Source organism: Rissa tridactyla, chromosome 8, assembly GCF_028500815.1.
Source record: "Rissa tridactyla isolate bRisTri1 chromosome 8, bRisTri1.patW.cur.20221130, whole genome shotgun sequence".
NCBI classification, from domain to species: Eukaryota; Metazoa; Chordata; class Aves; order Charadriiformes; family Laridae; genus Rissa; species Rissa tridactyla.
The window spans coordinates 48,822,304-48,837,932 of NC_071473.1; the positions used below are offsets into that span (position 1 = coordinate 48,822,304).

Sequence of the window (15,629 nt, forward strand, 5' to 3'; positions counted from 1 at the left end):
GATATACAAAAATCGCTATCAGGACATTTTATATTCACACTTACCAGGAGGAACAGGAAGCTCAGAAAAATTCACTTTTCTCCCTGCTTTATGGGCTCTTATGGCATCCTGGTATTGCTGTAATCAAAGGCACTCGGTAAGACATAAAATCAAATAGACTGTAAATTAGTAATCATCTGTATTTAACCAGCACAAATGTTGCAGAATACACAGTATTTTGCTATAATATGTGCATTGGCTCTATTTCTCCTTCCTCCGAATGTTTTACAGCTTCCGTGCTGGAGGTCTTTTCAAGTAGAAGGACAACACACAAATTATTTCAGCCTTGAAAAAGTCTTCAGCAAGAGAACTAATTCAAATGGCTTGCTACACTTTCGTCTTACCTTGGCTATCCTCTCATGCATCCTGCCTTTCCGATCATCCCCACTTGCTTTAGCCTGTGCTGCTGCTGACTTGTACTTCTCAAGCCTTTGCTGCAACGCTTCCAGCACCGTTTTTGGCTGCTGCAGGGAAGCTTGAAGTAAGACAGACAATGAAATGCCACGTGATTCAGATTTCAAAATGTATGAGCTGCCTTTTCCCCCCCGCTTCCTTACCTTCTGCAGAGACAAAAATATCATTGTAAAGTCATATTATGAATACAATTCTTCTAAAGAAAGTTTATTAACTTCTTCCATTATCAATCCAGAAAAAAAAGTACAGATGGCATCAGCAACAACGTTCAGGAGTATTAGCTGGGTTTACTCAATCCTGTTGCAGTTCAGTGGGACAAGGGCAGAGCTGAAAGTGCCTTCCAGCCCTGCTATTTTTATGGCTTGCTACAGAAACACAAAAATCCTACCTGAAGCTTCAAGCGTTGTAAGACCCTGGGAACTTCCCACTGGAGCTGGTACCTTTTGCTTGGATGCATCTTGTACGTTTCCTAGGCTTTCAAGATCTGCAAAGCAAGGAAAGCAGGAAGTTTCACAGTGTTCCATAAACAGCAAGCCAAACCATGTTACTCAGAAAACCATCAATTTGATCCCATCATCTTCCTGAAAGCTTTTTGGCTTCAAAACAACATCTGCATGGCTAGGTAAGTCTAAGGTTCCCATTATTCAGCAAAAATGCTTTATAACAGAAAATCTCAAATGCTGATTTAATTTAAGTTAGTGCTGCTTGAGGGAAAAGAGGGGGGGGAAAAAAGTAAACCCAGTTCAAGTATTCTAAGAATTTTCTCCCCAAAATATAACTTGGTATCTTGGCAGATGGAAAGAGTGAACAAGATTGCTAATTGGCTAAAATATCCTAGTAACAAAAGATGTGCTGAAAAAGTGAAGCAAGTAATACCGTATATTCAAGACACCCAACTTTCTGGCACTGCATAACAGTGGTTATTTCGGAAAACTACAAAAATATCTGCTGCAAAAATCTTGCGCTTTTTAAGGCAACATTATATGATGGGTGGAGTTTCTCTCTAGTGCCATTTGGTGATCAGTTTATAACTTAAGGAGTCACAAATCTCATGATTTATTGAAATAAAATAATCTGTCATTTAATTTCTTAAAATAATCTGCTGAAGTTGTTTAAAACACTGAGTTGCACAGACCAAATATTAATTGGTGGTGATGATACTAGATTTATTCTTTAGAAACTCTCTTACAATGATCAAAGCATCTTTAATATTGGTAGTTTGCTTTAAGATTTCAACTTTAATGCACTGCAATCTGTTTGTTGATCTCTTAATCTGAAGCATGAACTTTAGTTGAAACATGTAACACTGTCAAATATTACAGTAAACTTTAAGAATGTGCCGTTACCCTTCCTTCCCTTCCACTTCAAATACTGGTTGCTATTATCTAAAGTTATAAAAATAGGAATATTAGACATTGATACCTACTTGAACTTGTAATTCACAGAGTAACTTCAATATAAAAAATACCTCATTTTTCTTCATTGGTCTTGATTAGAATTTGAGTATGCAGTAAGCCTCAGACCTAAGTGATCTTCAATTCTTTGCAATCAAATTCAGAATTCATTCCATTACAGCACAGAGAGACTTCTAAAATGTCTTTTGTAAGACGAGCCTTACCCTGAGGAGATGGAGGCATGTTCTGGAGGTCTATTGGCTGCCCACTATCCAAAGCTTCCAAGACCACATTAAATTTCTAATGCAGAAAAAACAAAGCAGAATATTTATTCTAGTATGTCCGAGATTTACTAGCTGCCACAATGAATATTAGACGCTCAGTGAATTTGCATGCAGCATAGGGTATGTTTAGCATTCAGGATCTCTTGCGTGCATACCTTGCCTGCCTTCATGTATTCCTTTGCTTTCTCCAGGTCCCCTTGCTGCTTGGCTTTTAGAGCTGCTAATTTATACTCCTTCTGCCTCATAAGAAGTATTGCTCGTGTTCTGCTGTTCTGGAGATCTGTGAGAATGAACCAACGTTGAGACACTGCACAGAGTATGCAAGTGTTGTGCATCCCTTTCTATGTCCATCTACTCAAACCTGCATTAGTCCTCTTTTGCTTTCAATCACACAGTCATCTTACAAAAGTCCAGAAGTCCTACCAGACATAACAATGCCACTTTTCCCAATTATAAAGAAAAAAAATAATATAGCAACTGAGGCACAGGAAAAGTTAAGTGAAAGACAGTGATACCGTGCATATAAGAGCTCTATAACAATAACTGATTCCACTGCCAGAAATTCGCATCCCACTGACAATTCCATCTGAAATATTCAGCAGGGAAGTTCCAACATAAGCAGTGCTTTGCTACACAATACAAATGTCAAGAAAGATGTAGCATTAAAATAGTGTTGCAACTGCGTATCTTCTCAGATCATGGTACCTGTTTCCACGATAGGACTAGAAGCAGCGTGACCCTGCAGAGACTCAGATTCCAGATGCTGTGCTGCCTCATGTGAGGTTTTCTGCTCATCATCTGCAGCAGACTCAGCTTTATTCTCCGGTAGGACACCGACTGAATCTCCTGAATTCTCTAGCTCCACTCCCGTGGCTTGAGATAAGTGAGAAGAACTCTTTCCTGTTGCAACAGGAGGTGGCATTTCTTCCTCATTGATTTTTTTGCCTTTCTTCACTGCAGCCAGCATGGTTTCCAGCGTCTGGCAGAGATAGAACAGCAAAGTCGATAGGCATTTTCATCAAACATATTACTAGCATAAAATCATTAAAACACAAATTCATTTCCTTATTTGTGATGTGATCTATTATGCACACCATTACAGATTGCTGCCCCTTAGCTCCCTATTTTTCTGCAAGGCCAACTTCAGCACCAGTGAAAGGTGTCCGATTATCAGAGCAACACAATGCAAAGGACTTGTACCCAAACTATGTGATTGCAAGTACCTCAACACCTGGAATTACTGGATAGCTGATGTGGTCCACTTGGCTTTGTCACAAAAAGCGACACCAAGGAAGGCATTTATACCAACTGTAGACACATTTTATGTCTTTAAAACGAAATAAAATACACAACTCTAAAATGTCACTGCCTGTCACTGGATTCAGGGAAGGAAGGAGTCTGCATACCTATTTAATGCAATAAGAAAAGACATTAAAAACTAACAAAGGAAATGGAGCTTCAGCTGGTGATCTACGGCAAGAAGCTCTTACCATCTGTAACATGGGTTAGCTGCTGCTCTTTTTTTTGTTTTTTTTTTAAAACCCTTCCTCCACCACAAATATTACCTTCCTTGGTATTTATTTTTAATTTAAGGCTCAGACAAAAGACCACCATATACTTTAAGCCAAACCAAAAGTTCTACTTCTTTCATCTTCCACATAAACTGAAATGCAAGCACAGAAAGACAACAACAAAATCTCATCACTGTTGGAATCACTACTATTTTTGGTTAGCCATGACATCGTTTGACCTATTAAGCGACAGTGGTAGAGATACTTTGGATTGACTGCATGTGAGATTGGGGTTCAGACCAGTACAGCAACCCACACACAGCTCTCTCTTCTCCACGTGTGGGATGACAGTCTGACTGGAAATGGAATTAAACGCTGAGATTAAAGTTCACAGTTCCAAGAACTACATACAAGAGATAACTGTACACCATTTGTTGGCATGTCATTTTGTTAATTAAGGAACTGTGAGCTGTGAAGTGAGATCTAGTCTATTATCCTTAGCTACGCTGCTTAGGCACAAGGAAACTCCCTCCTTTGAAAAATAAAGGAAGTGGCAAACAGTGCACTAAGCTTTGTTACGGAATGAAATAAGCTGGTTTGCCTATGCCTCTTGCTCTCTGAAAGGTCAAGTGATTTCATGTACATTCCTTTCAGAGCTAGCAGGCAGTGGACACACGCAGACATCTTTCTTGTGCGTCTCCTCCCCTGGGTTTGGTCTCAGTTGTCCCCTTTGTACCCTAAGACACCGGGTAGCGAGTGAGACATGACATTCTTCCCTCAGTGGACAGTGCTGAGCTATAAAGCTTTGCTCAACAAGACAGAGCTGCCTGCTGTCTGAGTTGATGCAGGAGGCCAGACGAAAGCAAACAGGGAAATAAAGGCACTCTGCACAGCGGTAATCACCCAGCACCACGAACTAACTACAAGCACGCCACCTGGCTGAAAAGATGCAAAGCTGAAGAAACCACTCCCTGCTGCAATTTTTAATTGCCTTAATGGAAAACCCTGTTCTATTCATTTCCAAGCACAGCCAACACATTCAGGGAAAGGTATCACCTTCCTTTGTCTCACAGAACTGAGTGGAAGGTTAGTATCTGAAGGATGACATCTGTGATGAACTGGCAGGTTTACATGCTAGGAAAGGTCCTAAAATTTGCTTTAAGGTAACACTGAACAGTCACCACAAGCCAAATTCAGAGTTAGACAGGTGGGTTTAACACCAGCATTTACCACAAACCCTGCCTCCAACTACCACTAGCCACATTCGACAGAAACAAAGCTGATGCACAAAAAGGCATTTGAAGTTACACTTTCGGTGTGTATTTGCTACATCAGACTGGTAGTAAGTAACAAGAAATGTTTTTAAAGTAACTCAAGGCAGCATATTAGAATTTCTCTCCCCTTTCAACAAATTCACACATCTGGAAAGACTCTGAGCTATGCTTTGGAGAACTGACTTTGCCTCCCCCTCATTCACATATCTGATGAACTCAACTTACCTTAAGGCCTCTTTCGTATCGGCGTATTTTGGCACTCTCACCTGACTCCTTTGCGTTAGAAATCGCTATCCTATAGTCAGCAATTCTCTTCTCTATTGTCTGTTGCAGCTCACTGGTAACAGCAGGAAGTGAGGTGGTCTCAGAAAAAATAATAAAACAAATCAAGAAAACTTATTTCATCCAACTATACAACTTTTCCCACAGCACTGAAAAACAAATACTCCTCTTCACACACGCTCCTGTTAATCAAGAGCGCAAAGACGAAACAGTCGCTGAAACAGAGGAGCACTTGTACTAGGCTAACGGTCCCTGGATCCACCTCTGGATTTTCTCTCAAAGGCGTAATAGAGAAGAATGGGTGGAGACATTTAGAAAACTCACAGTCACAGGGTAACTGGAGCCATGTGGTTAGGGAGTAGGTGAAGAGAACAGTAAAGTCTCTCAAACACCACACAACAGAGGGCGTGAAGGGGTATTTTGGCACAATCTTGACTTTTTTCCTTTCTTATTTTTAAAACATGCTAGTTTACTCCCTTCTGGGCTTCTTCAACACGGTTTTACTACAAGAGCTCCTTTTCTTCCTCCTACAGCCTGGAATTAGTTCAACAACAAAAGCAGCCTAAGCAAAGTTATGAGTAGCTACTTCCAAACACTCCACAGCTGCAAGATCTTTCAGATGGCTACTGATGTAATTATTGCTGTTATCTCTACAGAAAGACTCTCAAATCCATTTATTAATGGGCCCAATGCACTAGTGCACTGGAATCTGTAGCACACAACAGAAACATGGCAGTAACTGAATAAAGCATTTTACTGCATGAGGATTGACAAATTAAGCTGAGAAAGTTAATGCTACTGAGAAAAATTCCACAAAGTGTAAAAGATGCTGAGTTGTAACAAGTCTCACAATTTCAGCACACCACTCAATACTCTGAGGGAGAAGATACGAACTCTGGAAGCCTGAACTGCAGCCTACATGCTCAATATGCATAATGAGAGACAAGATATGCTTGATTCCAACTGTTTACCTCCTCAATTCTATGCTAACATTAGAAATTATCCTCTGAACAAAGGAAAAAAAAAATATCACCTATAACAATACAGCATTGGTTTCCACAGAGGAGACAGCAACAGTATAGTTTTTCCTTCCACGGAGGGCAAGAAGACCTCTCTAGATCCTTGTTTGTGATCCCCATATAAGCTGCATGACAACAGTGATTCAGCAAAACTGTCAGGAACATAAAGCTCTTTCCTACCTGTGGTTGCAGTTCAGGTTGCTCATTTTCTGGTTCGGCTGTGGATGGCTCCATTGCTATTGTTTCATCCTCACAGCTTCCTGTCTCACCTTCCACCCCCAGAACTTCTTGCAATTCTGCCTAAAGTAAAAGTCAACAAAAGGCTTTTTCTCAAAATTTTCTATTTCCTCAAAAGACAAAATAAAATCAAGTCTCAAGCTCCAAAACCTCTGGATGGACCTTGAACCCAAACAGAAAGTCTAAACGTCTTATACTCCAGTATTTTGTTTTATTTTTATTTTTAAATGAAACTGGTTCCACTTTTATTCACAACAGAAAGCCAGATACCACTCAAAAGCCACACTGCAGCTCCAGGATCACCACATAAGTTTGTGGTTAAAGATCTGAAGCTGGAGAAGTTCAGAGAATTAATTTTACGAAGGTCATTCAAACCCAAATTTGAAATTTCCAAAAAGCATCTATAAACAGTGGCAGGGAAAAGCACTGCTTAACACTCCTTCCCTATAGATCACTCACTGAAATGACAATGAATTTGTTGGAAGTTATTCTCTCAGGCCAAGCACTATTCGAAGCAGTAGCAAAAGGGTGACAAGACATCACTTTAAGGAGAACCTCCCTGATTGTGTTTCACCAGCTGACATGGAATGGGATTCCTGCTGTTCCCCCCACTTCTCTAAGATTCTCACACATATGAATGTTAGTTAGAAAATTCTCTTACTCTGGTGTGCAGGTGGTTGGCTTCTGCAAAGCCTTATATCTAATGGAAAGTTTTTGCAATATTTTAGCTTCTCACCACAAAGTTAACAGACGTTTTTGCTAAATGCAGTTCTGTATTAGAAAAAACAAAACCAACAAAGACATACTAAAACATTTTTCTAACAAAGTTATGCATACCAACAGGTCTGTATCCTTCTCCAAGTCTTCATCATCTGCTTCTTCCTCGTCATCTTCATTCAGGTCCTTCATACACTCTGCAGCCATCTTTTCAATATGATCCATGGGCAGAGGAGCTGTAAAAGGAAACCACAAGGAGCCATAAAACCTAAGTAACAGTTATGCAGTCACTGGATATAAATTCTAAAGGAGTTGCTCCCAGCTGAAAGACAGCAGTGACTTCTCCTCTTGCATCCTCTTTATCAGATAGTGTCGTAGGTAAATGAGATTATATTCATGGATAAATGGCAAAGACTGGGGAAGTGAACATCAGTGTTTCTGAGAGTGACAGTCAAGGCAGGCAATAAGACAAGTAAAATGACTGCATCCAATAACCCAGCTCAGAAATTACATCTTGGAGAGAAATAATGTCTGTTTACTAATACAAGGATCCTGAACAGCAAAACCATAAGCACCATGATAGACCAGCAGGTATAGTGGGACGCAACAGTGCTCAGAAAGCATGTCCACAAAAAAGAAAGATACTGTGGTAGGTTTGCACAGTAATGACATTTAAGACTGTAAGAAAGACAAGTAGGACTGGATGAAACAACTGCTTCAGGGAAAAATTACTAGAAGTCACCTCAAGCTCCTACGCTGATTTAAGATAAGTATGATAGTACTGTATGATATTATTTACAAAAATAACTAGTAACAGAACTTTGTCATTATGGAAGACTTCAATTTTCCAAAGAAAAACTGGAGAGTACTGTTATTCTTGGATGTTACGTCAAAACTGTACTCCTCAGTTAAGACAAAAATCAATGGTGGCACAAGAGCAAATGAATATAAACTGTTGATGAATAAATCTGATTAGAAGTTTCTATCCATGAGAGAAAATTACTGGAGCAGTCTCTGTCCCCAGTAGGAATAAACATCTGAACTAGTTTTAAGCTGTTGCTAGATATTTATGACATGATTGTCCATATTAACAGGCCTGGAATCTGCACCCTTGTCAGGCCTTTCTGTTCTGTTTCCTTCGTCTCATGTCAGTTTACCCTAACAAAATGTAATTCACTCCTGGTGTAGCCCCTGACTGACAGAATAAATTCTGACTCCATGTGGAACAGAGTGGTCCACATTCATCCATCTCTTAAGTGCCATGAAACTACTTCTTTTTCCCAGTTCTATCCCTTTTCTTCTCTCCCTTATGTTGAACTAATTTGAGTTAAAAGTACTGTAGTTCCCAAAGATCTGCATGTATGGATATGTCCAAGTTAGCAAACAGTTAAATGCATGAGATGCAAACACTTGCATTAAACATCCCAGCGCACCTGCCAGTAAAACTTCTGTCCACATTTTCTTTCAAAGCCAAAAAATACGTTCTTGGGTGTATTACAACAGCACATACAACCAGAAATTGGAACACAGTTCAAGGCAGTTACCATAAACAGTGCTGAGCTCAAATAATTCCCAATAAAACTACAATTAAATCACTGGAGTTTTGGATACGGTCTACACTTGAGACTAAGACAGCTAATCCATTTTCTCAACCTACAATCTTAAGCACAAGAATGTCTGTCTCTCTCTCCATCTCTTGTTAATCTGAATATATATTTATCCGTTGAAACTGATGATGCGCATTAACATCAATGCCAGAGACACACTGAGCAACACAAGCCATGAGCCAAACTACTGGTTGTTAACATGACAAGAAAGGAGGCGCAGCAAACTATCCAAATGTTTGAAGACACCAAGAAAGGAAGACAAGAAAACCTTTCTGCCTTGAGAAGTTACTTGTTTTATACATCAAACACTACTGCATAGTCACACTTGGCATACACAAAGAGAATGGTGCAAATCAAGGCATCGTACTTGTCCTGATCCCAAGAGCAGCAGCAGAACACTGGCACAGAGATCTGCTAAGCAAATCAAAAAAAGTGCTGTTTCTTTTGCCTCTCTAACAACACCTCTGCATTTTTTGCATTGCTGTCTCATGCCCATGAGATTTTCCCTTTTCCAAATCTTTCTTGGCTACTTCGTCTTGCAATTTCTCTTCAAGCTTCTGGTTTTCACCCTTAAAGCTCAACTTAATTCCTCCTCGACAAGTTCTCATCTCTACTTCATACTGTGCCAACCACGCCTCCCTTAACTATCAACTTCCTCCATGCACTCTCAAAGGTGGAGCTATTTGCACACAAATCCCAGCTGTCCACCTAAATGTCTCCGATACTTCCCTATGCAGACATATGACTGTGACTCACCAGTGTCAGTAAATGTTGCATAAAACATAGATCTTCGTGACAGATTTTTACAGTCAATTTAAATGGATCTAAAATGGATCACATCCTTCTCCTGCATTTGCTGAATCAGCTGAAAATTAACACAGGTACAAAGCTGTTTCTGTACAAATAATCTAATTCACCATATCAGTACTTCAATACCTATATCATACATGTTACTCATATATTTGACCCTTAGCAAAACTCTGCAAGTAGGACAGTGGGCCATATCCAAAGGCAACTGGCTGTAGTTCAAGGGTCAGAGTGTTCCTCACATGAAGCCTCACTAGAGGCAAAAAAGCCAACCGAGCCTCCTCGGATGGTTGGTTCAGCTCTAATCCAGTATGGCAAGTTGAGGCTACATTTCAAACATCCGAGTGGCTGACCAACTAGCATTTATCAGTCACAGATAGCAGAGATCACTGTACTTAAGATGTTGCAACAGTACAGCTTTTGCCGCCTGCATCTTCAAGTTAGAGGGAGAGTTCGCTATTCCGTCCCCCAAACACAGCTCTATGATGTAAATCCAGGAGTGAATTATTGCACCTGGTGCTCAGCCAAGAACCAAACTCTAGCACATATTGTACTGTGTCCCTTCTTCTGTCCCCTTCCAGACCCCCTCGCCATACCCTCCTCCTTTCCAGGTGACAGCCTGTACCCTGTCCCCATCATGCACCATGTCCCCATCGCTACACTGTAACCAGGTCTCAGGAGTCCCCAGTGCCAGCTGTCCAGTTGTTCCTCTTCCACAAGCTTCTAATCTATACACTCCCAATTCTACCAGGAAAAGAGAACAGCTGTAAATGATTTTGGAAAACAGTTTTATGACCCATACTACATACCCTTTAGAAGGCATAGTAAATGTTAATTTTGCACTGTCTGAAGTTTCATTTCCCTCTTATGAATAAAGAGACTGAAAAAACACACGAAGTGACATGATCAGGGCAAGAAGGAAGTCAGCGCTTGAAAAGGTGACAACAATTGAAGAGATCCTGACACACAGATTCATCCTCAAAACACTACCCTGCATGTTTTAACCATGAGTAACCCATGTCCAAAGGCAGAAGTTCTGCTATTGTGCTTATTAGCACAACTATGCTTATTAGCTTTAAGGGTTTACTACAATCTTGAAACCTGGAGAGTGGAAATGATTTCGAATTTAGGTTTAGAGACAAATACCTCATCTGTCTCTCATCAATAACACTGTTTAGACAGTCATTTTTTCTACATATTTTAAAATTCTTCATTTCCCCGCTGCTCTGTGTGAAGTCCCTTCAAATATCACAGGCAAATTACTGCAGCGCTGCAAATAAGGCTGTCGTTGCACTAACCCTTCTTTCCAGCATCTGCTCACGCACCTTTAGCAAGCTCCTTGTCCCACCTCAACCACTTGCTGCCACTGTTCCCTTGCAGCGACAGCAGCGTTCAAACAGGCAGGCAGCGAACCAGATCAAGGAACTGGTTCAGCTGAAAACCTAGCCCAACAATGGGTTTACTTTTATAGATCAGTTTCCTGAACCAGCTCACCCTGCAACTCCGTAAATGCGTGTACCAGCTTAGAGGTAGAGCATGCTCACCAGAGACTGCCCCTCTCAGCAGCTGCCTTGATTTACAGCAATCCTGTAAAACACTGCATAGCTGCATGCGAACACCACCAGACTATACAGATGCTTAAAACACTAAGAATAGTAATGTTCCGTTCCAAGACACACTCTAACCTCCTGCATAACACAAGCTACAGGATTCTCCCAGTAATTTCATCAGTTCCAGGATTTCTCTCTTAGAAGGGTATTCAGTTTTGGTTACAGACTCTAAGTAACTAAAAACATAATGCTCATTCAGTAAATTCAGTCTTTAGGAAAAAAAACAAACAGAAGAACAACCAAAGAACAAATAAGCCACCCTCCAGAAGAAACACAATTTCTATTTTTAATTCTTCTAGTACCTACTACAGCTTTTTACGATTTCATATGCTAAACAAGCATGTCTTAATTTAGTCATTGAATTGGCTAGTCATCATATATCTTTTCCCTATGTCTACAAGAACATAGACCCCTCAAAAAACTTATCCTTTTTGTCGACTAACAACTTAAACCTCTCAAAGTAAAAGAAAAGAGTAGTTGCTTTTCTTTTCTAGAAGCTGAAAAGATAGAATTTCAGCTTCTATCAGTGATGAAAAAACATTTTAGATAAATCAGTGATTTGTAAATTATTCAGGCTGTCAGTAAATAAAGACCAGATACTTTAACTTACTTTTCACTTTTGGTTTTGATTTTGCTTCTTTGACCTTTGCTCCTGTGAGAGCAGCAAGCTCTGCTTCTAGGTCCCCATCATCCCCACCTTCCTCTGCACCCAGCAGCATCTCTTCAGGATTGAAATCTACAAACAGCCCCAGCTGCAGACAAGGCAAAATAAACATATTTTTTTTAAATAATGAAATACTGTAGTTAGCAACAGAGATGATACTCAAAAACATCACACTGCATGGATTATTTAAACATTTTCATGCATTCTGGATTCTGTTCGTTATTTTTAAAGCTGACTATCATACCACTTCTATTCCCAAACCAGGCATTCCAGGAGCCCCTAACTGCTGTAAAGTATATAAATCTTAGTAAGTCACAAATACTCCCACTAAAACTCTGCACAATCAATGATTTCTTCAAATCAAGTCTATCTATTAGTTTGACACAACAAGGTAAAATAAAATGATGTCTGTTACACTGAGCCTCATGAGGCAGATATTATCAGGGAAACTCAGGGCAGTTCCTGCAACAGCTAAGGTAAAAAATATTCAATAATCACCCACACAATACAGGTCTGACATACGTACACTGCAGAGATCTCACTCTTATCTTTCATTACCTCAGTTTGTAAATGATAAACACATGGAAAGCGTGCACACACGCACAGAAAAACATAGCCATTACAAACCCAGCAATGCCTACGCTACACTGGAGAAAAAAAACAACTGCCTGGAACAGAGCATCAGCATCTCGGGTAATATTATTAATAACAGTAATCAGAACTTGACAAAGTAGTGGGGGTTATCACTCAATTGTAAAACATGCCAAAGGACATAAGTATCAGAGAAATCTCTGAGGTCTTAATCTAAAACGTACTCTTCCAAGATGCCATTTTATCATGATTTTTATATCGCTGGTTAAGGTACTAACTGCCCCAGAAATAGCATTTTTTATTCAAAATATGCTAAGCTTTTTTTTTTATAAACATGAATTAACTGAGTTAGATTCATCCTGTGAGGTAAGTAGAGTAGCTTTCCACAGACTTTTTCAAACCACAAGCCCCTGCTGGCCTTCACATGGCCAAGTAGGCAGCAGCTCAGCTTCTCTCAAGCAAAGGAATAAAAATCAGTTGTCATTATTACAAGGGTTAACAATCTCCTCCTACCTCCCAGGATCTGAAGTGCTGCCAGAAGCTGAAGCTGCCTGTCAGGTTATCAACTACTGTGAATCAGTATTAACAACTTTTTTTTAACCCTGTAGGAACTGAGGTGCTGGCAGCTACTGCCTTGAAATATTTTATGGCCCTCTTTCAACCTTTTTATAATCCCAAAGGAGAATATGAAGCTGAGAAATACTGATTCCGAGGACAAGGAACAGGACTCAACACCTGCAGCTACTTGTTTACTAGCCCTGATCCTGCCCATGACATTCTGTAAGGCGCTGGGCGTATCGGTTAGCCACCCTCTTGCCTTATCCATCTCCCTTCTATAAAACAAAACTAATACACTTGCAGCCTTAGATAGAATGGAAAAAAAAAAAGGTCAGGACAAGATTTAATTAGGAAATGTTTATAATGGCAATCTAAACATTCAAGTTCCATGGAACATACGTACACCTTTTATAAATGTGCAAAATGGATCAGGAGCACATGTGATCTGTCCATTACTACACTGCAAGCATAAGAAGTGAAGTAACTGTAGTAATGAATGAAGTCAAGAACAGAATCCAGCTATTCTAGCTCTAAGTCTCTCAATCTCTTCAGTAAAGGCACACTCCCAATGAAATTAATAGTATTAAACAAATGTTTAATAAAACAAAAAAAGAGGTTATAAAAGCCTTGCAGTTGATACACCACATAGCACAAGAACAGTTTAAACTGAATTAATCTGCAACAGAACAAGCCATTAGTGTGTTTCAAGAAACAACCCACCATGCTGTAAGACAGGCTGAATAACTAACTGTATCGAATTAGACATCCGTAAAATTTATTTACTCTTTATGTTTTTAGAGTTTGGTTTCTTTTTTTGGAAGGGGGAAAGATATTTTCACCTTTTACCTTCTTCCTTATTTAAGTGAACTAAATTACACGCTACCTCTCCAACTGAGGAATGCAAACTTTCATATTAGAGCAATGGTGACATTATTGATCTCTAACTAAACCACTCTATCTCCAGTATGAGAATATTTATTCTTTAAAAAAAATCACCAAAAGAGAACACCTTAACCATTTTCTCTATTTTAATATTCTATTCTAATCTCTTTTAATATTTCCTTGTATTTTTATCAGTCATTCCGCCTCTGTTTCTTGCCTCTATTCTACCTTCAAAGGTTTCTGAAATTCCATTCTGGTTCTAACATATTCTTTACCGCTAACTGTACTCTGGTTTTCTTCCATTATGGTACCCAGAATTTTGCCTCAGCTGTATTTCTAATTTTGACATTGTTGCCTGACTTCCTACGCCTGCCAACCAAGACTAAATCATGTTTCTGACTTCAAGGCTTCTGAAACTAGATCCAAAGGTAAAGAGTATGAAAACAACCCACTGCATGGACACATCTAAGCTCACTTTTAGCTACAAGAGAGGGACACAGGCTTATCAGTCTATCTGTTGCAAGAAAAAAATTACTATACACAGGGAAATTAAAAATTAACTGGCTCTGGCGTAGCACCTTAATCTTTTCCCATATGTGCCCCTGAACGTGTTATTTGATATTCTGGTCTTCTTATTTCTGTTTTCTTAGTGGTGCAAGAAAATCCTCCATGTAGTTACTGAAGTTATTATTAAGTCTCAGTATGGCTGGCGTAGGAAACTACTATAAACATGAGTCATGAGGCCTCATGCAAAGATTACAGCATTACGACATTGTGCCTTCCCTGCAAGACCTCCACTGCTGCATATCACATATTTACTTTACGAAGAATGCGCTAAAGGACAAAGCAGAAAAACAGGCACCACACAATTTAAATTTTTTCATGGTCCTGCCATATTTTATTAACGCATGGGAGACTGTAACAGGAAAACAGCAGCAAGAGGTCTGAACGAGACCTGAAGAGCAGTCGGAGGTTTCCCTACCTGCTTTGCAACCACATCTCCTTGGCCCTTCGCCTTCCTTACCTGCTTTGCAACTGCAGCTCCCTGGCCCTTTGCCTGAGGGCTTTTTTTAGGTCTTCTGCCAAGCATGCTGGTTCATGAATTTCAGAGGACTGTGTCTCTAAGGGACTGAGAGCACATGAAATTGAGTGTCGGTATCCTCGCCCGTCTCAACTGGACGAAGGCAGGCAGCACAGAGCAGGCTGTACACAGACCTGCAGCTTTTACCGGCACCGGGCACCACCGTGAGGGAAAGGCAGGGGCACACACCACGTAACACTACCCCGGGCCCAGGCCCGCCCCCGCGGTGATCCCAGCCCGGCGGCACCGCTCCCTCCGCCTGAGGCGACCCACCCCCGGCGCTCCCCCGGCTCCCACAGCCCGTCCCGGCCGGCCGGACCCCCTCCCCGAGGGACCCAGCACCGCCTGAGGGCGGGGCAGGCCCGGCCCGCCCCGTACCCCTGTAGAGCCCTCCCCGCCCCGCCGCAGGGTGGAGCCGGCAGAGGCAATAGGCCGAGCGCCGCGTAAATAACCGCCGCCTCCCGCCCACGGGCCGTCGGCGGCACCGCGACAGGCCGGACGGGCCCCGGCTCACCTCGGCCTCCCGCCGCCCGCCTCAAAGGCGCCCGGTGAAGCGGCGGCCGCTCGGCACTGAGACACCTCGGCCGCGGCTCCGCGGCAGCAGCGCGCATGCGCGGGGGGAGCTGGAGGAGGGGCCAGGCGGGGGGAGCGGCGCGCG

General features: G+C 41.2%; 1 protein-coding gene across 7 annotated transcripts in view; it reads right to left on the reverse strand.

The window, feature by feature from the left end:
* Window positions 1–15,591, reverse strand: part of CC2D1B (coiled-coil and C2 domain containing 1B) — a 36,426-nt gene extending 20,835 nt beyond the window's left edge. For 3 of the 7 annotated variants that reach the window (XR_008468051.1, XR_008468053.1, XR_008468052.1), the window contains exons 1-11: window positions 14,915–15,221; window positions 11,806–11,947; window positions 7,292–7,407; window positions 6,398–6,517; window positions 5,142–5,279; window positions 2,837–3,110; window positions 2,287–2,411; window positions 2,072–2,147; window positions 842–937; window positions 384–514; window positions 45–117 (exon numbers count right to left, since the gene is read on the reverse strand). Coding sequence is in view for 4 of the 7 variants with exons in the window: in XM_054211805.1 (XP_054067780.1) it covers window positions 45–117; window positions 384–514; window positions 842–937; window positions 2,072–2,147; window positions 2,287–2,411; window positions 2,837–3,110; window positions 5,142–5,279; window positions 6,398–6,517; window positions 7,292–7,407; window positions 11,806–11,947; window positions 14,915–14,980 (1,357 nt within the window). In the remaining 3 variants the exon portion in view is untranslated. Of the gene's footprint in view, window positions 1–44; window positions 118–383; window positions 515–841; window positions 938–2,071; window positions 2,148–2,286; window positions 2,412–2,836; window positions 3,111–5,141; window positions 5,280–6,397; window positions 6,518–7,291; window positions 7,408–11,805; window positions 11,948–14,914; window positions 15,246–15,485 lie in introns of those variants that run through there. The other 4 variants (XM_054211805.1, XM_054211806.1, XM_054211804.1 and 1 more) reach the window with 4 other exon arrangements.
* Window positions 15,592–15,629: the final 38 nt, after the last annotated feature.